The sequence below is a fragment of the Desmodus rotundus genome, chromosome 12, assembly GCF_022682495.2.
Source record: "Desmodus rotundus isolate HL8 chromosome 12, HLdesRot8A.1, whole genome shotgun sequence".
NCBI classification, from domain to species: Eukaryota; Metazoa; Chordata; class Mammalia; order Chiroptera; family Phyllostomidae; genus Desmodus; species Desmodus rotundus.
In genome coordinates, this window is record NC_071398.1 from 85,625,716 (window position 1) to 85,647,120 (window position 21,405).

General features: G+C 40.8%; 1 protein-coding gene across 3 annotated transcripts; it reads left to right on the forward strand.

Moving 5' to 3' along the window:
- The first annotated feature begins 66 nt into the window (after positions 1 to 66).
- TATDN3 (TatD DNase domain containing 3) lies at positions 67 to 19,543 on the forward strand. Of its 3 annotated transcripts, none has more exons than XM_024552398.3 (10): positions 67 to 199; positions 1,782 to 1,814; positions 2,876 to 2,949; positions 3,151 to 3,235; positions 6,764 to 6,826; positions 11,108 to 11,217; positions 11,380 to 11,435; positions 12,556 to 12,668; positions 16,369 to 16,449; positions 18,576 to 19,543. In XM_024552398.3, exons 1-10 carry the CDS (start codon positions 134 to 136, stop codon positions 18,717 to 18,719), a joined length of 825 nt encoding a protein of 274 aa, XP_024408166.2. In that variant the 5' UTR covers positions 67 to 133; the 3' UTR covers positions 18,720 to 19,543. The 3 variants fall into 3 exon arrangements, with proteins under 3 accessions (XP_024408166.2, XP_024408172.2, XP_045044431.2); XM_024552404.3 differs by having other exon boundaries at positions 16,372 to 16,449; XM_045188496.3 differs by lacking the exon at positions 67 to 199 and adding an exon at positions 220 to 775.
- Positions 19,544 to 21,405: the final 1,862 nt, after the last annotated feature.

Here is a 21,405-nt window from a genome sequence, read left to right on the forward strand (position 1 = left end):
CTGCGAGCGGAAGTGAGTTGCACCGTGGGAAAGCGTCCGCGTGCCGCCGGAAACTCGGTCGGCCGGCGAAGCAGGGTTCCGGCCGCGGACCGCAGGCTGGGGCTCCGCGGGCGAGTGGAGGGCTGCCCCCGCGATGGGGGAGGTGGGCGTAGGGCTGGTGGACTGCCACTGCCACCTCTCCGCCCCAGATTTCGACCGTGTAAGCGAGGGCTAGGCCGGCCGGGTGGGTGGGAGCGGGGAGACCCCCGTCCTCTTCCTTCAGGTTTCCTTTGGTCTCTTAAGAGGACGGAGCCCCACATCCACCCAGGCCGGTCTGTGGCCGGTGTGACTTGCTCCTGTCTCCTATTTAACCTCAGTCATACTGATTTTTCTTTCTGACCCGGAATAGCATAAGCCCTCTGTCTCCACTTTAATTTGCTATTCCCGGTTACCGGAGTTCTTCCCCCTACCTCCGCTTGGCCCGGCTGAGAATCCACTTTCCCCTAAACACCGGCGCGCTCAGAGGCAAACAGAAAGAACAACGCACGCCCAAGATCAGAGTTACAAAGCGTCTTACCCGCTACATTGGAAACTAGAGGCTTGTAATAGAGAAGGAAGAGCGGAGTCTATTACGGGGGAGAGGGGACGGTGGACCAGCCAAACAAGAAGATGGGTGTGTGCGGTGGAGAGGAAAGCGGGCAGGTTGAATTTGGCACGTTCATGCTACCAAAGTACTGGATGGAGCCTGGAGAGAGGCATGAAGCAAGACTGAAGAGGTTTTCAGGGGATAGATGGGGTAGGTCGATAAGGAGTTTGGATTTCATTCGAAGAGCAATGAGAATCTAGTTAAAGGTTTTTCTTTCCTTTTTAAGGGAGTGACAAGATCTGAAATTCATTTAAAAACTATTGCTGATGCGCAGCAGCCGGCTAGAGGAGAGCGAGGGTGGAAGCTAGAAGACCAGTTTGGAAACTTTTGCAGCACGTAGACAAGGGATGATGGTGGTGGCAGGGGAGTTTGCGAAAAGCAGGTGGACTCCAGGTGTATTTTAGAGAGAGGATCTATAGTACATGCTGGAGAATTGAATGTGGGGAGGGAGGGAAAGAGCGGACTTGATGCTATCGGGAGGTTGATGGTGCTGTTTACTGAGATGAGGGGAGACGGGGAAGGGAGGCAGAAGGAATAGGTTTGTTGGGGAGAAAACAATTATGTTTGGTACATGTGGAAGCCTAATATCCATCCAAGTGGAGATGTCATATAGTCATTCTTAAATATGAATCTTGGGTTTTGGAAAGAATAATAGGCTGCAAACAACAATTGGGGACTTGTAGCATAATAATAGTATTTAAACCTGTGGGTAAGATCACTTAAAGTGAGTAAAGAGAGGAGTGAAGGGTCCTGAAATCAGAAAGAGGAGAGAGAGCCCGTTGAGACTGAAATAGCAGCCAGTAAGAGAGAGTGGTGTTGCCGAAGCCAAGAGTGGGAAATATTTCAGGAAGGCAGGAGTGGACGAGTGAGGAGTTCCTAGATGCTGCTGAGGGGCAGAGTAAGAGGAGGACGGAAGTGTCCTTTACATTGCACAGTAACAGTTTCTGTTTTAACGTAGAGGGAATAGATGCCAAGTTTTACTAAGAGAGAGAAAGAGGAAACAGAAGGTGGGTCCGTGCAGGTTCTTTACATCCCACCACACTGTCCCCCGCCATCATTATCATTCTTTATGTTGCCTCAACTACACTGCTGGACACAGCTGAAGAGCAGTTGCTTATTCACCTAAAGTAACTGTGATAACTTACGCTTCTTTTAGGATCTGGATGATGTGTTGGAGAAAGCCAAGAAAGTAAGTCAATATCTGTAATTGCTCATTTCTTTTTGTTTTTGTCTTCCTTCTAATTTTAGATTAGAACAGCTTGACATTTAGATACACTCTGTTGATGCTTCAGTAATAATGTTGCATTTATTGTTTACTATTAAAAGGTACTGACTAAGCCCTTTCTGTACATTATTTCATTTAATGTTTCGCAACAACTGTTCTGTGGAAACTACTGTTTTTTAGCCCAGGGGTCCCTGACCCTGGGCTGCAGACCGGTAACTGCCCACAAGCAAAGCTCACCTGAGCTCTGCCTCCAGCCCCTTCCCTTTCCACAGTGGGGCCAGCAAAACTTACCTCCCCTTCCAACCACCTTCCCTGCCCCCCTCTTCCACAAAACGGTTCCAATGGTGCCAAAAAGGTTGGGGGCCGCTGTTTTAGCTAACCATTGCCCATTTTATAGATGAGGAAACTAAGGCCTAGAGACTGACCTGTCCAAGGACACGCAGCTAGTAAAATCATGCAGGCAAGAAAGTCCACTGAAAACACGTTCCCCCACCCATCATGCTTACCAATAATATGGAACAGATCAGTCCATCTGTCAGCTCTAAAGTTAGCATTTTTCTGGAGGTCTAGGAGAAATTATAAAACTTTTCTGCAACGTTTTTATTTGGGAAAAAATTATTAATTTTTGGAAGTGTTTATGAAACTCATTATAACTAGCATTGCATAATCTTTCCCAAAAGTGTTAGTCAGTAGTGGCTGCCAGCACATTTTTATGCGCAACCATTGCTCACCAGGACAGGTTCGTCAGGAGTGTCGCAGTAACGCAGGCCCAACGATCTTGGGCCAGATGTTAGACTCCATGCAAAATCCTGTCTCCTGATCGTACAGTAGATTGCAGGTTGTGTAGATTAATTGAGGTGATGCCTATGTTCACTGAACATACTGGCTGAAACAGAGTAAGTACTCGATAGTTATTGTGATTATACTGATGGAATATAGATTAGCAAAGAAAACTACATTTTTGAAAATTATATTGGATGTATATTGCTTGAAACTCTGACTGCCCTATTCTTTCTTTGTTTCAGGCCAATGTTATGGCTCTTGTGGTGGTCGCTGAACATTCAGGAGAATTTGAAAAGATTATGCAGCTTTCAGAACGGTGCTACTTCTCATTAAGAACTTACAGAGTTGTTAAGATGGATGCAGTTATGATATTATGTTTATAGTATCAAAGACTACCATTTTTAAGAAGAATGAGAACAAAAATGTAGCCCTAAAAAATTCTTTCCTACTTATTCTTTAGAGTGGCATTGTCTACGAGTCTAATATTCTACTTTCTCAATTCATTTGACACTTTTAGGTACAGTGGGTTTGTCCTGCCCTGCTTGGGTGTTCATCCTGTTCAAGGACTTTCACCGCAAGACCAAAGGAGTGTCACTTTAAAGGTAACAGTCCCATGAAGCACAAACCTTAAAATGTGATGATACCTTTGGCTCAGTAATCCTTCTTTTTCTGATTTAAAGTTTAAGACAATAATCTAAAAGAAGGAAAGGCTACCTCCTTTCCCAAAGATGTTTGTTTCAGAATTATTTATAATAGAAAAAAAGGAGAAACAGCCCAGTGGCTCAGAAATAAAAGAATAATTAGTTAGCTTGTAGGGTGTTCAATGTAATGCATTTGTTAAAAATGAGGATTATAAGGTTTATGTAGCAACTTGGAAAATGTCTACAGTGTAATATAGGGAGAAAGGCAAGTTACAAACAACTTATTCTCTGAGTGACATCATCTAAAAACATATCCTATAAGGAAAAGACTACACAGAAAAACACAGAAATGATAGTAGCTATAACAATCTTGTAGGATTACAGGTGATGTGTTTTTACCTTTTTTAAAATCATATTGTCACACCGATTTGGCAAAAAGGTGGTAAAATAGCCAAAGAAAGATACATATTCATACATGCAGTACTATTGTAAGGGAACATGTGAGTTCAAGTACACAATGTCTCCTCTGAATGCTGAACCATCCCCACAGGAGTGCCCTTGGTCTGTTACACTGCATGGCTTTCGTACCCTCTGTAAGAAAGATCCTGCCCACGGGATCTCGTTGACTCACAGTAGCCAGCACGTCTTATATCTCAGACGTGTCAGGGAGATGCACGATTTCTTCAGTGCGTTGTGACGTAATGAGACCAATAGCCCCATTCCGAAGAAGTGAACACTTTGTATTACCTATAAATAAATGAAGATACGAAGTCTGTCATTTTTTATAATAACGAATCTATATTCCTACAGTGGATATCCCAGGTAGCTGTCCTTACTGTGAAACAAAATTACATTTAATTCACTTCAGGTAAAAAATAAATACTTATTCTTTAGCTCTCTAGAGTTGTTGATGTGATAAAATAAGCTAAATTGCCAGAGAGTTACAATTTCTATAACGTTGGGGATCATAGCAGAACGACATTTGGTTGATTTATGTAGAGATTGACGAGTATAGTAATGGGCATTCATTTAGTCAGTCCGTCATGGGCTTGCTGAGCACCTCCTGCATTCCAAGCGCTGTAGAGTAGTATCTCTCTCACGAAACTGGATTCTGGACTGGGGCAGACAATGAACAGTTAGATACGTGAACAGGAAAACTTGAGGTAGCACTGAGTGCTTTAAAAACAGTAGAACGATAAAGACAAAGGTTACGTGATAGGGATTGTGGGTGCTGGTTTTTAGATTGTGTGGTCAAGGAAGGCCTCTCTGAGGAACTGGCCAAGCAGAGAGACGGGTAAGAGGGTTGCAGGCAGAGGAAACAACGACCTAAGATAGGGACAAGCTCCATGTGGTCAGGGAGTAGAAAGGAGGCTCATGTGACTGAGGCAAGGGAAGTGCCAGCAGCGAGGTCAGCGGGATTTGACAGGGGTCACCTCATACAGAGCCGTGCTAGAGTTTACATCAATGGGGGATTTAAAGTGAGGACTGACAAAATGGGATTCATGTTTGGAAAGGAACCCCTTCACGGTGGTGTGAAGAATGAATTTTGAAGAGGGTAGAAAACTAAGAAGGGAATATAGTGAGAAGGTTATTGCAATACTGCACATGAGAAGTGGTGGTAGATTGGACCAGAGGCAGCAGTGGAGGTGAAGAGAAGTGGATGATTTTGGCATATATTTGGCATGAATGTGGAACTGATGGGACCGTTTAACTTACAAAAGTAATTAACATATCACTAATATACAGGAAATCCTAGACTGTCAAAGTAGATATGAACTCATCAAATCTCAGGATGGCCCTCTGGAAGAGACCAGAGATAAGCAGTCATTCCTGCTTTAGTCCCAGTGTGTAGTCCGTACCGTTGTTTCGTTCTCCCATAGTGATGAAGCCGTGGGCCCCTAGTAGGTGGCAGAAGGTGAGGGATGTAGTGAGCATTCGTTACATTAACTTGGTTTATGAAATGACAATTGCCTGGCATCGCACAAATCTTTCAGCATATTCCTGAATTAACTTACTCAGTAAATATTATTACCAGGCAGGGTTCAGGTCCAGGGATGCTTTGGTGAACCACAATCACTGGCTGCTATCCATCTACTGCCCCTACCGGCAGGCCAGTTGCTCTCTGGTTGGCTCTGCCCGTGCTTGGCCCACTGTACTCATTTCGGTTGCAGTGACCTCTGTTCTAGAGGTTCTGAAGCATAAATGTTTTCTTTAATAAAAAAATATATTGTAATTATTTAAAATCATTCAGCATAAACTTTCTTTCCTTTTCCCCTTTTGCCTTGTTCTTTCTTTTCTTCTTTTCCTCCTTTCTTTTTTCTCTCTCCTCTCTTCTTTTAGCAGCATATTGGAAACAGCATGTGCTTTGAAGTCAGAGAGACCTGAGCTACTGGTTTCTGTGATCTGTGGCCCTTTACTCTGCCAAGTCTCAATTTCCTCATTTGTAAATCATGAATGATTATATAGTAGTCGTAGTCCCAGTCATAGTGTGGAGAGATACAGGATCTTTAGAAACCCCATAATAGAGCCATTAGCTGTTATGGACACGCTCTCTGAGATCTAGTGTTATATACTCTTAGCTCCTCATGACAACGTGAATTCCTCTTCACTGATTTACTAGAATGTATTTCCGAGGCATTCAGTTACTCTCCCTCGTCGTCTTTTCTCTCTCTCAAGGCATGATTGTAAAATCTCCTCCTGTTCTCTACCATCTGTTTTCCCTCCCCTTTAAAATTCTCCCTTGTTCTGATTATCCTCAGTAGAAGTACCTTGCAACTTACATATCCTGTGACCAAAATCTTCAAAGTACTTTAAAAGAAGCAAATTTTCCTTATATTTGTCTTTCTCTTGCCTTACAAGGGAAACCTCACAGGGCAAATTCTCTAAGTGAAATAGTAATATCATGGAAAATAATGGTACACAGTTACTTCGATAATTAACAAACAAGCATGTATATGATAGTGTTTATATTGTTGAACCTTTAGGACAAAAATAAGCTAAACAGGATTATAAAGATAAAAGAAATCAGTAAAGATTGTACAAAGGATGTGTGGGGTTATCACTGTCATAAATGCATAAACCACTAAGACCCCAAGAGGAGAGCATAACGTAAGGTACTCCCCGAAACTCACTCACAAAGGTGCCCACCTGGTGGCTTGCTTCTCTCTTGCTCAGATGTTCTAGGAAACCAAAGCAGCCCTCCAAAATGCCAGGAAATGCTTCCTAAGCAGGAGGAAGTACTTAAGTGTGAATCTTTATAAACAGTTGTATTCTTGTGATCTGAATGGGGGTGGGATGTTACTACTCAAATTTCCAAATAGAAGTGCTCACCATTACAGAAGGACTACTATTCCTAGTTCCTCAAGTAGTTAAAGGAATAGAATGTATATAAAGGACCCAGTACAGCATAGTGTCTGGCACGTAATATGTGTTTATAAAATGTCAGGTTCCTTCTCCTAGTTTAACAAATATACTTCCTTTTTCTCCCAGGATCTGGATGCAGCTTTGCCCATTATCGAGAATTACAAGGATCGATTGTTGGCAATTGGAGAGGTAAACACCTATTAGCTGATCAAATGATATATGATCTAATTCAGACTTTAATAAATGAAAATAATCCTTAATTCAGTATTGGTGAGTGTAACTGACTTGGGTACTTATGTTCATCCCATTCAGCTGAATAATAACTTATCAGTACTTCCTCAATAAGCAAAAGAGCTTGGGGATGAAACAATAGAAAGCCTCACCATAGGCTTATGTTAAAACTTTATTAGCATTTCTATATATTATGCTTTTTTTTTTTTCTTAAATATGGGTCAGCTCTCTAGTAAGTTCAAGTAGTATATACAAGAGAAAAAGCTAAGATGTCGGACTAGGTAAGCATAGTTCACCTCCTCGCACAACCACATCAAAATTACAACTCAACTACGGAAAAGCCATCATTCAGAACTGCCAGAAATCAGGCCGAATGGAAGTCCTACAACTATGGAATTAAAGGAGAAAGCACAGTGAGATTGGTAAAGAGTTGGAGAGGTGGAACTGGCTGGTCCCACACCCACGTGTGGCAGATAAAAATTGGGAGGTATGGGGAACCGTTCCAAGCGTGGGAAATGTGGCTCAGCCCCCACTTGGAAAACCAGTGGGGAGCGAAGTAGGCGAGCAGGACCCACGTCCATGGATAAGTTCTCCAGTGGGAAATCAGGCCTGCATTGTACTTAGACTGCTATGAGACTTGCTCTTGCTAAAAAACTCCCTCACCCTGAATTGAGGAAGCAAATGTTTACTGAGTATCTATATCTTCCCAGAATCTGGGCTAGACCCTCCAGGTATGGGACAAAGCCTTTTCGACCATTTCCCCTTTTACATTGCAAATATCCCCCTTTGATGTACTCAGTGACTTCCTCTCCTGTGTCTGCAAAGATAACGACCCCAAACAAACCTATGAATAATAAAGGAGTGCCATCTTTGATGTAGGAGGCCTAGAAAAACAATAAAGCCTGTCCAGGTGGGGGTGAAGAGGGCTCTCTCTAACTTGGAGAGTGGCCATGTAGCCCCTTTTCCCCCACCGGATTTCTATAGTCCGTGTGTATGTGTGTTTGAATACTGAAACCTCAACAGCAGATCTTGCGGGACGAGATCTGTGTCAGGGAGGGATATCTCAGGAGTGAGGGGTCCCAGCCCCACATCAGGATCCCCAGCCCAGGATTCCACTGCCAAGAAGATAATTCCCCATAACTTCTGACTATAAAAACCAGCAGGGGGTGAGGCTGTGAGAGACAGAAACCGCTAGATTCCCTGGCAGTTCCTCTTAAGGGCCCACACACAGACTTACTCCCTCTGAGCTCCAGGTTGTGGGCAGCAGATCGAAATGCACCAGTGGCATATGGGGAAGAGCCGAAGTGTCTGGCATTAGGGCGAGAGCTGGGGGGGACAGAAGTGCTGGCAGAGACCATTGTTCCTTTTCTGACCCTTCCCCCCGACAGAGCCCAGGTGGGTGCCATATCTGAGTCTCCGTCAACCTGGCTCACACTATTTGCCCCACTGTAGTGAATCTCTGAGGCTCCGCCCCACCCCACCCAATTTTCAGGCCCACCCAAGCTGTTTCTGATGGCTTTTCCATACAAAAGCTTTGTCTTGGCTCATGCTTCAGATTTTCCTAAATCATTTCAAGCAAGCAGCATCTGGCCTCAGTGAGCCCCATACCTCTCGCTAAGTGGCACCAGGCCCAGCACTAGAAGCAGCTGGCCTTGGCTCACAGCTTGGCCTTGGCTGGCCTTATCTAAGCCCAGCACAAGCAGCAGCCATCTGCAGATGGCTTTGTAGCTTATGCTGGCTGCCCCCGGGCAGAACACAGGCAGTGGCTGACCTTGGTCTGCACCTTCTGGGAAGCCTCAGAGCCTTCACACCCAGTGGACAGCTACAGACCACATTGGAGCACCACCACCCAACCACCTCCACAAGCAACACACTTAAGAGGTGGACTCAGTGGGCACCAGAGCCCTGCTGAAGTAAGTCCTGCTCTGTGGGGTGGGCCCCTGAACAGGTGATCCTCCATGGTGGTTGGAAGTTGATGGTCAGTGGCTACATCCAGGCATTGTAGCTGATCGGCCTGGGTAAACCCCTCCCATTGACGTGCCAACAGTAGTAACCAAGGTTCAACTAAAACTGGAGGGTATACACAGCCCACACAGTGGACGTACCTGGAGTACCCAGCTTGGGTGATAGGGGATGCTGTGCCACTGGACACTACAGGATACCTACTACATTAAGCCACCTTACCAAGCCAGGGAGTCATAGCAGCTTCACCTAATACATAGAAACAAACACTGGGAGGCTGCCAAAATAAAGAGACAAAGAAACATGGCCCAAGTGAAAGAACAAAACAAAACTCCAGAAAAAAGAACTAAACACAATGGAGACAAGCAAGCTACTAGATGCAGAGTTCAAAACACTGGTTATAAGGATGCTCAAGGAACTTAGTGAGAACCTCAACAAAATAAAAAAGGACATGGAAACAATTAAAAAAGAAGTGAAGACTACACTGAAATGAAGAACAATTTACAGGGAATCAACAGTTGAGTGGTTGAAGCCAAGAATCGAATTGCAATTGGGAATATAAGGAAGCAAAAAACACCATACGGGGAGAGAAGGGTATAACAGGTCAAATGGCAATGGAAAAAAACAGTAAAAAACAAAAAAAAATACAAATAAGTTAAAAAATATCCATTCAGAACAGCAAGAAGAAAAATAATTTTAAAAAATGAGAATAGTGTAAAGAGCTTCTGGACAGCTTCAAGCATACCAACATTTGCATCATGGGAGTGCTGGAAGGAGAAGAGAGAGAAAGCAAGAAATTGAAAACCTATTTGAAAAAATGACAGAAATTTTTCCCAACTTGGTGAAGGAAACAGACGTACAAGTCCAGGAAGTGCAGAGAGTCCCAAACAAGATGAACACAAGAGGCCCACACTAATTATGACACATCATAATTAAAATGCTAAAAGTTAAAGATGAAGAGAAAATCTTAAAAGCAGTAAGTTACCTACAAGGAGCTCCCATAAGACTGTCTGCTGATTTCTCAAACTTTGCAGTCTACAAGGGAATGGCAAGAAATACTCAAAGTGATGAAAAACAAGGACCTACAACCAAAAATACTTTTCCAGCAAAGCTATCATTTAGAATCAAAGGACCTATAAAGAGCTTCCCAGACAAGAAAAAGCCAAAGGAATTCATCACCACCAAACCAGAATTGCATGAAATGTTAAAGGATCTTCTTTAAGAAGATCAAAGATATGAACAATAAAATAGCAATAGATACATATCTATCAATAATTGATTCTAAAACAACAAAGAAGCAGAACAGAAACAGAATCATAGATACGGAGAACATTTTGCTGGTTGCCAGATGGGAAGGAGGTTGGGTGGATGGGTGAAAAAGATGGCGGGATTAAGAAGTACAAATTCAGTGTTACAGAATAGTCTTGAGGATGTAAAGGACAGCATAGGGAATACAGTAGCCGAAGAATATATTTGTGTGACCCGTGGACATGGACAACAGTGTGGGGACTGCCTGAGGGAGTGGGGGGAGTTGGTCAAGGCAGGCAAAGGGGGAAAAATTTGGACAATTGTAATAACATAAATGATATAATTAAAAAATGAAGTAGTATATACAAACATACTTTTAATAAGCTAGAGTGTAATTAGAGAACACTTATTAAACAATTTGTAGTTATAAAACATTGTTATCACTTGGTAATAAATTTCACTTCTAATTAAATATAAAGATAAAAGATAAGAATAAGAGTTAAACCCAGGATATAGATTATAACGATGCATGCCAAAATAGTATCAAGGAAAGCAGTCATTTATCATCTTTCCTGTCCAATGTGATGACCACATGCAGCACTTGAAATGTGACTGATCCAGATTGAGATGTGCTCCTCAAGTATAAACACACAGAGGATTTCAAAGTCTTAGCACCCCCAAGACTTAATGTAAAATAACTCAATAATTTATACATTGTTTATATGTTAAAATAATACTGTATTACTGCATAATAGGAATGATAGAAGTTTTGGATATACTGGATTAAATACATGTAAAATTATTCAAATGAATTAAAATTATTAAAATTAATAGTATTAGAATTAATTCCACATGTTTCTTGTTAGGGTTTTTAATGTGACCACTAGAAAATGTCACGTTGTGTATGTGGCTTGCACACAGGGCCCCCATTATATTTCTCTAGGATACTGTCGAAGCACTGCTCCGTGACACGACTTCGGGGTTCATTAAACCACAAACTTATCATTCTGTTTTCCTTTTCTGTCGCAGGTGGGACTTGATTTCTCCCCTAGATTTGCTGGTACTGATGAACAGAAGGAAGAACAAAGACAAGTCCTAATCAGACAGGTCCAGTTGGCTAAAAGACTGAATTTGCCTTTGTAGGTTCATCAGTCATCTTTCTATATTAACAGCTATCGAGCAAATTAAATAGTGATTCCTTTGAAATGGAGCTCTACATTTCTTTTTCTCTGAATTGCTTTAATAGAACAACGATAATGTTATCACATTAAGTACTTAAAAGGAATTTCTTTGTTAAACAGAAATGTTCACTCACGCTCAGCTGGAAGACCCACCATCAGCCTCTTAAATGAGCAAGGTATTTAGGTTCCTGAGACAAATGTTGCTAATGCTTAAGTTTGGTAATTCCAGTCCATATCCTCATAGAAAAAGCCATGTTTTGATTTGATGTCTTAAACGGGAGGAAAAGGGGCAAGGGTGGAGGTGGAGATCATCTAAAGTGATTTTGTAAGTTAGCCTATTGTTTGTAAGCTTTTCAGTGTATCAGGCCAGGATAAAACAAATGAAAAATTGGATTAAGTGATTTATATTCCTGAAGTAAAAATATATCTTATATGTATCATATTATTTGTCACATTTTTTAAAGTGCCATGTACAGTAAGAAATATATTTTGATGCTCAATATAAACACCAAAATAATACCATGTTTTGGTATTAAGACTTCATTTTGAGACTCAGTGTATTCACATACAGAAAAGTGACAAAATTTAAAGAAGCGGTATGTCTGTGTGTGGATAGGTATATGTATGTGTATACCTGCACACACACACACGTATGTAAGCACACACTGGTCAGTCTTGACCCACTAAATTGGTTACATAACTTACTTACAGTTGTAACCCACTAAGGTCACAACTGCTGTTTGAAAAACAGCATCAAATAGTGAAGTAAATGTAACTTCCTGCAACTGGAAAGCACTGTACTTCTCAGTGATGGGGACTGAGCTCTTTTGGAATCTCTGAGAACGCGATTTTTATGGAGGCCGAGCAGCCCTCTTCAGGCATTGGAGGTGATTTTATGAAGCGAACTTGGCTTTTCGACCTGTGAGTCAGTGAGCTCCCACTGCTTTCTCCCCTGGTGTTCTCGCTAAGGACTGTTTGATAGCTTAAGAACGTCCTGATAGGAACAGTAATTTGACAGCTCAGAACCTTCTGGAAAATGTTTGATGATATAGGAAGATTAAATAATTGTTTAAAAATTTGTACTTCAATTTTATTTAATAATTTTATTCTGAAGATTAAGAATTTACTGTATTTTCATTCTCCTGTACACTTATCCATCCTTTAGAAGTCATAGAACTGAGGTTCTTTGTATTGTGGTGACCAAATTTCTGGTCTTCCTTGTTCAGGTTGGTGAATGGAAAACCCTCTCATTGAGGGAACAAACTGGAAGTCTGATTTATCTTTTATTTTCGAGAGGTGCTGACAAAGTGCTGCTCCACGCATTTGATGGTCGGCCATCCGTAGCCATGGAAGGAGTGAAAGCCGGCTACTTCTTCTCAATTCCTCCTTCTGTCATAAGAAGTGGACAGGTAAATTCTTTCAATAAACTTCATCTCACACGTTGTGAAGTACACTTTAAAATCTGAGTTTTTAGTACATACTTGTGGTATTATTCTAGTTATATTACAAAGATTAATCTTAGGTCCCAACCCTATGTCGGTACCATACTATCATGATTACATTAGATTTACAGTACATTTTTAAAAACAATTTTATTTTATTTTTAGAGAGAGGGGAAGGGCGGGAGAAAAAGAGGGAGAGAAGCATCGACAGGTTTCCTCTCGTACACGCCCTGGCAGGGGGCCAAACTGGCACCCCAGGCATGTGCCCTGACTGGGAATCGAACCAGTGACATTTCACTTTGTGGGACGATGCTCCACCCACCTGAGTCATGCTGGTCAGGGCAATTTACAGTGAGTTTTGAGATCAGCATAGTTTGAGAATTTAGCTTTTTTTTTTGAGAGCACATTTATTAAAGCTGGGGACATTGAAACAAGGAAGGGCATAGGACAGAACAAACAATGGGAAGCCAGCACAGGGCTGCTCTCGCTCTCTAGAAATGTCGTAGGAGAGAAATGAGCCTAGTCAGGGCTCACCGAGAAGGCAGAATAAAGGGGGCCTTAGAGACAGGTTCAGGCGGTTAGCCTGGGATGCGCTGCCACTGCCCACTGCTCCCCTGGTCTTGTGCAGCCCCTTCTAGTTCAGGAGATGCACGCCTGAGAGAGTAGATGGGAAAGGAAAAGGCATGGACAGGCTCCCCAAAGGGGGAATACTCCGGTTAGCGCTTTTTTTCAGAATCATTTTGAAGGGACTATTCGAAGTCCCTTGCCTTTCCATCTATATTAGAATCAGCCTGATTTCTACAAAAAAAGCTGGCTGGTATTTCAATTGGGAGTACATTGAATCTATAGATCAGTTTGGGGATAATTGATCATGCTAGATCTTTGATGTCTTTAATCAGTGTTTTATAATTTTCAACATACAAATCCTGCATGTATTTTCTTAAATTTATCCCCATTTTTCATTTTTCATTCTATTTTAAACAATACTGGTTTTAAAATTTTAATGATCAATTATTCATTCCTAGTATATAGAAATACAATGGTTTTTATATATTAAATTGTTATCAAGTGACCCTGCTGAATTATTAATTAGTGCTAGTAGAGTTTTTTAGGTTTTTCAGGATTTTTTATAGATTCTTTGACTAAAGATATATTTGCCTTTTCCTTTCCAATATTTGTACCCTTTATTTCTTTTTCTTGCCTTATTTCACTGGATACAGATACTACTAGAATGTTGACCAGAAGTAGAAAAACAGATACCCTTGCCTTTTTCCTGATCGGGGGGGAAACATTCATTCTTTTACCATTAAATATGCTATCAGCTGCAGGTTTTTTATAGGGTTAAGGAAGTCCCTTCTCTTTCTAGTCTGCTGAGAGTTTTTATCAAAAATGGATGTTGGATTCTGTCAAATGCTTTTTCTGCATCTACTGAGATGATCATATAGTTCTTTTCTTGGCATGTAAGTTGTATTGATTGATTTTCTGGTGTTGAACCAACTGGGCATTCCTAGGATGAAGTCTACTTGATCATGACGTGTTATCCTTTGTACAGTTTCTTAGGGAGAACCTTAGATTATTTGAAGCCTTTCTCATTTTCTAATATGGTTGCATTATTAATGCAACAGTTACATTAGCACTAACCACTTATAGTTACAATCCACAAATTTTGACATATGCTGTGTTTTCACTTTCAGTTCAGAATGCTTTCTAATTTATCTGGTGATCTCCTCTCTGACCATAGTGATTATTTAAAGTATATTGTTTAGTCCTGGCTGGCATGGCTCAGTGGATTGAGTGCCAGCCTGTGAACCAAAGGGTCACCGGCTCAATTCCCAGTCAGAGCAAATGCCTGGGTTGCGGGCCAGGTCCCCAGTGGGGGGCACGCAAGAGGCAACCACACATTGATGTTTCTCTCCCTCTGTTTCTTCCTCCCTTCCCCTCTGTCTAAATAAACAAATAAATAAAATCTTTAAAAAAAAATTACTTAATTTCCAAATACTTAGTAATTTTCCTGTTATCTTTCTATTACTGATTTTTACTTTAATTCTACTGTGTTGAGGAAACATACATTGTATGATTTTAAGTCTTTTAAATTGTTGAGGTTTGTTTAATGGCCCCGAATACGGTCTGTCCTGGCGAAGAGACATGCACACTTAACGAGAACGCGCATTTGCCTCTTGTAGGGTGGAGAGTTCTGGAAGTGTCAGTTGATAGTCGTCCAAGATTAGTTTTAGTTTTCCTACTTTCATACTTTGTGGGGGAAACAACTTATTTAATAGTAATCTTTAGCTGTGGCATGTTTATTTTTTCTAATTTTAAAGGTGATATTTGTACATTATAGAAAATCGAATCACTCCCAAAAAGAACCAATTTTAAGTCAGTCCAGACAGATGCTGTCGCTCAGACAACCATTACTAACGTCGATCCACGTAAAATAAGATCATCTTATTCTTCTTGTTTTGAATTAGCTTTATGGGTATCTGTTTGTGTCAGTAAATATAGACTTATCTCATCTTTAAAATGATCTCAATATTTCATAATATGAATGCACCATGATTTATTTAAGCATCACCTTGAGTCAGTGATTTTCAGCAGGTGAACTGCGAGGATTTTGGAAACATGCAGTACCTGACTGTTCAGTCAGGGGCATGGACTTAGACTGTCAAATACAAAATGACAACAGCCAGCACAATGGCTGTCTGGTAGGACAGAATCAAACTTATACCTGTTTTTGCCATACCAGCAAAAATAGATTTTTTGGTGTGCCACAGAATTTTAGTAATTAGTTCATGTGTGCCATGAGATGAAAAAAGGTGGAAAATTGCTGCCTTAAGTAAAGGGTATATTGTTTCTCATTTTTCACTGCTGGAAACAGTGCCTCATTGAATAGCTTTGTGCATCCACAGCCCATACGCACGCTTGTGCAGTAATTCCCTATAAATGGAATCACTCGGAAGAGGGTGCACATTTTAAAATTTTTGTTCAATTGTTACATTTTATTAAAGAAGTTTATACTAGTTTAACTTTTACCTACCAACAGTGCGTGAGCATACCTATTTCTGTGCTTTTGAAATTTTAATCTTAAAACTATTTGTTATAACAATATTCTACTCTGCATCACATGTCTCCTTCTCATTTTTCACTTCAAAGTGCAGTGGCGTCAAAAGAATTACGTTCTTGGTATAAGACTGTTTGAGTTAATTGCAATCCTTATAATCCAGACAAAAAATTATAAATAAAAAATAAAACCATCTACCACCGACTCTAACATGTGGATGTGAACTTTGGATTTATAAACATAAAGCCTTGAGTGGCCTAAAGTGAAGAGCAGAAAGGAACAGTGACTCTGGTGGAGAAACAACACAGTCCCTTCCTTAGATCTTTCAGCGGGCTGGCGACACCGATGTTCGGCCTCCCTGCAGGCTGTGCTATCAGTGACCACTCCCTGGGTCCCTGGAGTCTTTGGGTACTTTTTGGCAATGAATGTTTCTGTTTAAATCTATTAGTAATAGAATGATGAGAACACAGGAAACATTTATTAATTGAATATTAAAGTATGAATTTTAAGTTCTTGCAGAATAGAACGCATTGGCATGTGGGTTTAATGTTCCTTTTGTTATCTTTATTACTCATGTTTTAAACTTACTAGTTTTCTCTTTTCTCTAAGAAGCAGAAACTTGTGAAACAATTGCCATTAACCTCAATTTGCTTGGAAACAGATTCACCTGCACTAGGACCAGAAAAACAGGTAAATGATTGTCCAATTTCTACATTACTTAGATTGTATCTTTCATGTGAACTATTTTTGATTTAGCTGTTTCTCGTTACAGTGTAACTACAGTGGAATCCTTTTTTAATGCTAGGTTGAGAGGTTATATTAACTTAATTTCAGGTCTTTTCTAAATATTAATGTTGTGCCCCAAAGAATATTATTTTATTATGTAATAATGAGAGCCATACCAATACAGCAAAAATCTCGGTGTCGAGAGCCAGAAAGGCCTGGATTCAAATCCTGTCTCTGCTACCCAGTAGCTGTGTGACTTTGGACAAGTTATTAATCTCTCTGAAACTTTCTTCATTTATAAAATGTGGACAAAATATCATAGTGAGAATTAAATGGAGTAATGTATAAGAAAGTGCCTAGCAGTATCTGGTATATAGTGAAGAAACTTAATAAATGTTTATTTTTGTTCTTTTAATTAGCATGTCATAATGAGGCTCTATTTCTCCCAGAACAAGTATTGATAGTCATAGATTTGTTTATGTGATCTTTGTTCTTTGTAGGCCTACAATAACAAGAGTTATTGTAGGCCACAAAGAATTATATTTTAAATATTGCTACTATTTTAAGTTATACTTTTCTCAAAGGAAGCCCCAGCATCTGCCTTATTTGTGGTAGATGGTACCCATTTCCGTCCCCCGCAATGTGCGGTTCACTAGCGGCCCCTACTGCCCGTCAGGTCTCTGTCTCCACGCCTGCGGGACTCAGGGGTTTGGGAGCCGTAGCGATGCGATTGTTAATAAACCATGAGTGTCTGTGATGCAGTGTGACGTTTGCTCACGAGTGTCCGATTAGTTACACATTCTCAGAAACCAGCTCTTACAAGACTACAGGAGACAGGCACGAGGAACTAGGGGTCGGGACTCCAGTTTGTCTGTCTGTGTGGGTGCGGGACAGAATGTACAGAGTTGTCTTCCTGACTGACCTGAAATACAAGGAAAAGGACCCAGTGTTTTCCTTAAACAGAAACGAATTTCAAGTGCTGTTGTGACTCAGTTTTGTATTTGTATTTAGCTGATCTGATAACAATGGTGAGTTTCTGGCATGGTGCCTGGCACATAGTACTCAAAAACATTTGTTGAAGAAGTGAATTTTTAACTGAATGTGCTTTTTGTTAAGTAAATGTGTTTATTCTAGAAAATTAGAAATCACATAAAATCATAAACTAGAAAACAGAACCATCTACCCCCGGAAGGTTACTGCGAAGTGTAGTGGCTGAGAACATAAACTCTGGTGTCAGATTGCACAGGTTCAAACCTCAGCTGGGCTATTACCAGCTGTGTAGGATCCTTACCTATAAAAAGGGATGCTAATAATAGTAGTACCAACTCATAGAGTAATTTTAGGATTAACTGAGAAATTTCACAAAAAGCTTAGAACAAAACCTCTCCTACAGTATGCACTAAATAAATGCAAGTAGGTATGTCCTTCCAGACTTTTTATATTCTCATAGATACACATATGTGTTTTTCATAAATATAGGATTAGCCTGAACACATCATTTCATAACTGGCTTTTATTGATTTTAGAGAAAGGGAAACATCGATGTGAGAGAGAACATCAGTTGGTTGCTTCCTGTATAATCTCCTGGCCAGGGATCGAACCCACAACCTTGTGGTATATGGGACAATGTTCCAACCAACTGAGCCACCTGGCCAGGCCTGGCATTTCTTGAATCAAACTGTGATGTAGCCTGTGAGGCGAAGAGCCCAAGCAGCAGAGCATGGACCTTTACAAGCACTCAGTTAAGCAGCAAAACAAAGGACAGCTAATCTGTCAGTCATGCAGGCCACTAAGTGTCCACTATTTGCAGACTGCTAGATGCTGGGACCTCAGCTGTTAATACCCCGGGGCTCTTTTCAAAGGCAACAGACACTTACAGTCAGGGTTGTAGCTATAGCCTTTAAGCTGACGTGCAGGCCTTTCTCCCCAGCCTCACCGCCCTCCTCCATCCCCCTGTCGTCCCCCCAACAGAAAAAAGAGCTCATCAGTTGTTTTTACCAACTCATTTCCTTCCGTTTTATCTACAGTCTTCAAGGGTTGCTTCTCTTGGCAGTCATGCCTGATTTAGTGTCTGCTTTGTTCTGTTTCAGGTACGGAATGAACCCCAAAACATTTCCATTTCAGCAGAGTACGTTGCCCAGGTGAAAGGAATCTCAGTGGAAGAAGTTATGGAAGCGACAACACAGAATGCACTGAAACTGTTTCCCAAGCTGCAGCACCTGCTCCACAAATAGCTTCAAAACCAGATCAACTGCAGGGGGCAGCATTTGAGAAAAAGAAGTGTCCTGATTAGGAGTCTGAACGGAAGACCTGGAGAAATCATTACATTGGGATAGAGAAGATTGCAGTTTTAGAGAACTGTTTCTCTTAGAGGTAAAACAGGGCTTGGATCCTGAAACCCTGGGTCCTAATGCTACCTTGAGCTGCTTTCCAATTAACGGTGTCCTAGCAGGAGATTGGGACACACCACCCTGCTTCTTACCGTGCCCCGTTAAGTAGAACCCCCACAGGAACTGAAACATTTCTCCTGGCACGGGTGGCCCCGCAGGTAGGAAATAGGCGCCCCGTGAAGGCTACGCCCGAGTTTCACCCTCTCCGCCCGTCTCACTTCCCGTGGGACCCGTCTAGCAGAAGGAGAACTTCTAGATCCTTACACTGTCAGAAATCTCTTTTCTGGGTTTGTAAAATCAGCTTTTAGACTTTGAATTATGTCTTTTTAAGAGAAAAATGTACAAGGTTTTATATTGATCTTAGATTTTGACTTAGGAGGCCAATGTTTGTATAATCGCCGTTAAATACCAAACCCAAAAGTTTAGTTAATAAACTGATTTTGTTTCAGTCTGAATCTTGTCACATGTTTAAAATGTAAATACCTTTATTAAACAGGTACTTGATGGTTTTAGCCTGTAGTGAAATTTTATATTTTTAAGTTTTAAAAATCTTAGGTATAAAAAGAATTCTGTGGATGGATGGTGGTAATGCTAACAAAGCAATACGAATGTACTTAATGCCCCTGAACTATACTCTTGAAATTATTAAAGTGGTAAATTTTATGTTATGTGCATTCTACCACAATTTTTTGAAAAATCTTGTGTCGTTTACCAGGTGGTGTGGCCCATACCAAAGCCTGAGTGTTTAATTTTGTTAAATTATTTAAACAGCAAATGCTGGGAAAAGTACCTATGACGGAAAAAATTAACTTCCTAAGAAGCAAAGTGATTCTACATAATCTTCAGTATTTTAAAGTTTATAGAGGAATCAAAACTTGTTCTAGGGCCGATTGTCCTAGCTAAGAAGCTGGGTCGGGTGCTTTTCTCACCCGCCCACCGCGTCCTGACAGATGAGATCCTGCATTTGCTGGGGGTTATGTTAAAACTGGACTCCTGAGCTCTCTTTCAGTTCTCTATTGCTCGTTCCTATTTCCTACCTTCTGCCCACGATAGCTTTGCCGAACTTTCACATTTAAATCCTTTACGATCCGACTGAAGTGACTTCACCTTAGCTGATCACCCCAGCCAGACATGGTTCCAACTTCTAAATTGTAGCCATTCTTTTCATTTATTCATCAACTTATTTGTTTCATCTATTACGCAAATAGTTATTGAGCCCCTCTAGTCTAGGTCACAAGCTACAGAGAGGAATAAGATACCACAATTTAGTAAGGAAGATGGACAAGTGACAGTTTGAAAGCCATGTGAGAAGTACCATGATGAAGGAAGGGAAAAGTGCTGTGTAAACAGTCTGAGGACACTCAACACATGTTTCTTTTCAGCAGGTTTACCTTGTGTGTGTTTTTACCTTTAGAGATCGCGAACCTTTTGAGAACATGCCTCTTTTTTTGGTAAGTTTTTTTTCTGTTTTTTAATTAGAAGGAAAGGGAGGGAGAGAGAGAGGGAGAGAAATATCAATGTGTGGTTGCTTCTCATGTGGCCCCCACTGGGGACCTGGCCCACAACCCAGGCATGGGCCCTGACTGGGAATTGAACCGGCGACACTTTGGTTTGCAGCCTGTGCTCAATCCCCAGGCTACACCAGCCGGGGCGAGAACACGCCTTTTTTTTTTTTGTTTTGTCTTCACATGGCCTGACACAAGGTTTGTGATATCATGTGCTCTCACATGTCTTTTAAATAAGTGAATGGAGGCTGTAAGTTCAACTGCAGTTGAGAGAAGTCAAATATTTAATTTTTCAACCTGCCCTTTGAAACGGATATTGGATATTATGTACCTTTTTACTGGTTTTTTTTTTTTTAAGATACATGTTTTTCTTCTCTAGCCTACAAATGTATTAAAAACTATTCAAAGATTTCCTAATGTTAAACATTCTGAAAGGTAGAAATAAACTCTCTCAATCCGAAAAAACAAATCTTTTTGCATTCAATAGGAATTTGCTTCCCCTAGCTGAAAAGCATCCCCCTCACCCCGAGATATGGTGACCTTCCTTACTAAAAGGAAATATTTCTTATTCTGACTCTTGCCTTTTTTTTTATTCTGGCAAGAACCAAATGAAATTGTGTCATTCTTTAAATAAAAAGAAAAATATCAGCTCTTTCATTATTATGCAACCAAGAGTTCATTTTACCACTTTGCTGCCTGCTTTCTCTTGCTCGCTGCCTGTCTGTACTCATACTGCAGAGTTCAGTTTTCTTGATGCGCCCTTTTCATCCTTTTGATTAAATACATCAAAGCAGCATAAACGACATTTCATTTACAGGATCCGAGTAACTTAGAAAGGATTTCCAGAGATGGTTGGTTGTATGCTTGTTAGACTTAGCTTCTCAAGCAGAAGCAAATCTCTCTGTCCTTTTTAAATTATGAGAAAGCCTGTGATAATGATTACAAAGTCAATCAAAAAGATAGAATGGAAAGAGATTAGATCATTCAGGGATTGTCAGAGTTACAAGTTTAAACACGGGGCTCCA

Bases quoted from the DNA above. Each gene is read 5' to 3' on its own strand.
- TATDN3 (XM_024552398.3), top strand. From the start codon at position 134: ATGGGGGAGGTGGGCGTAGGGCTGGTGGACTGCCACTGCCACCTCTCC. The intron at 1,815-2,875 runs GTAAGTCAATAT...TCTTTGTTTCAG, and splicing joins TGTTGGAGAAAGCCAAGAAA to GCCAATGTTATGGCTCTTGT. The intron at 16,450-18,575 runs GTAAATGATTGT...GTTCTGTTTCAG, and splicing joins CACTAGGACCAGAAAAACAG to GTACGGAATGAACCCCAAAA.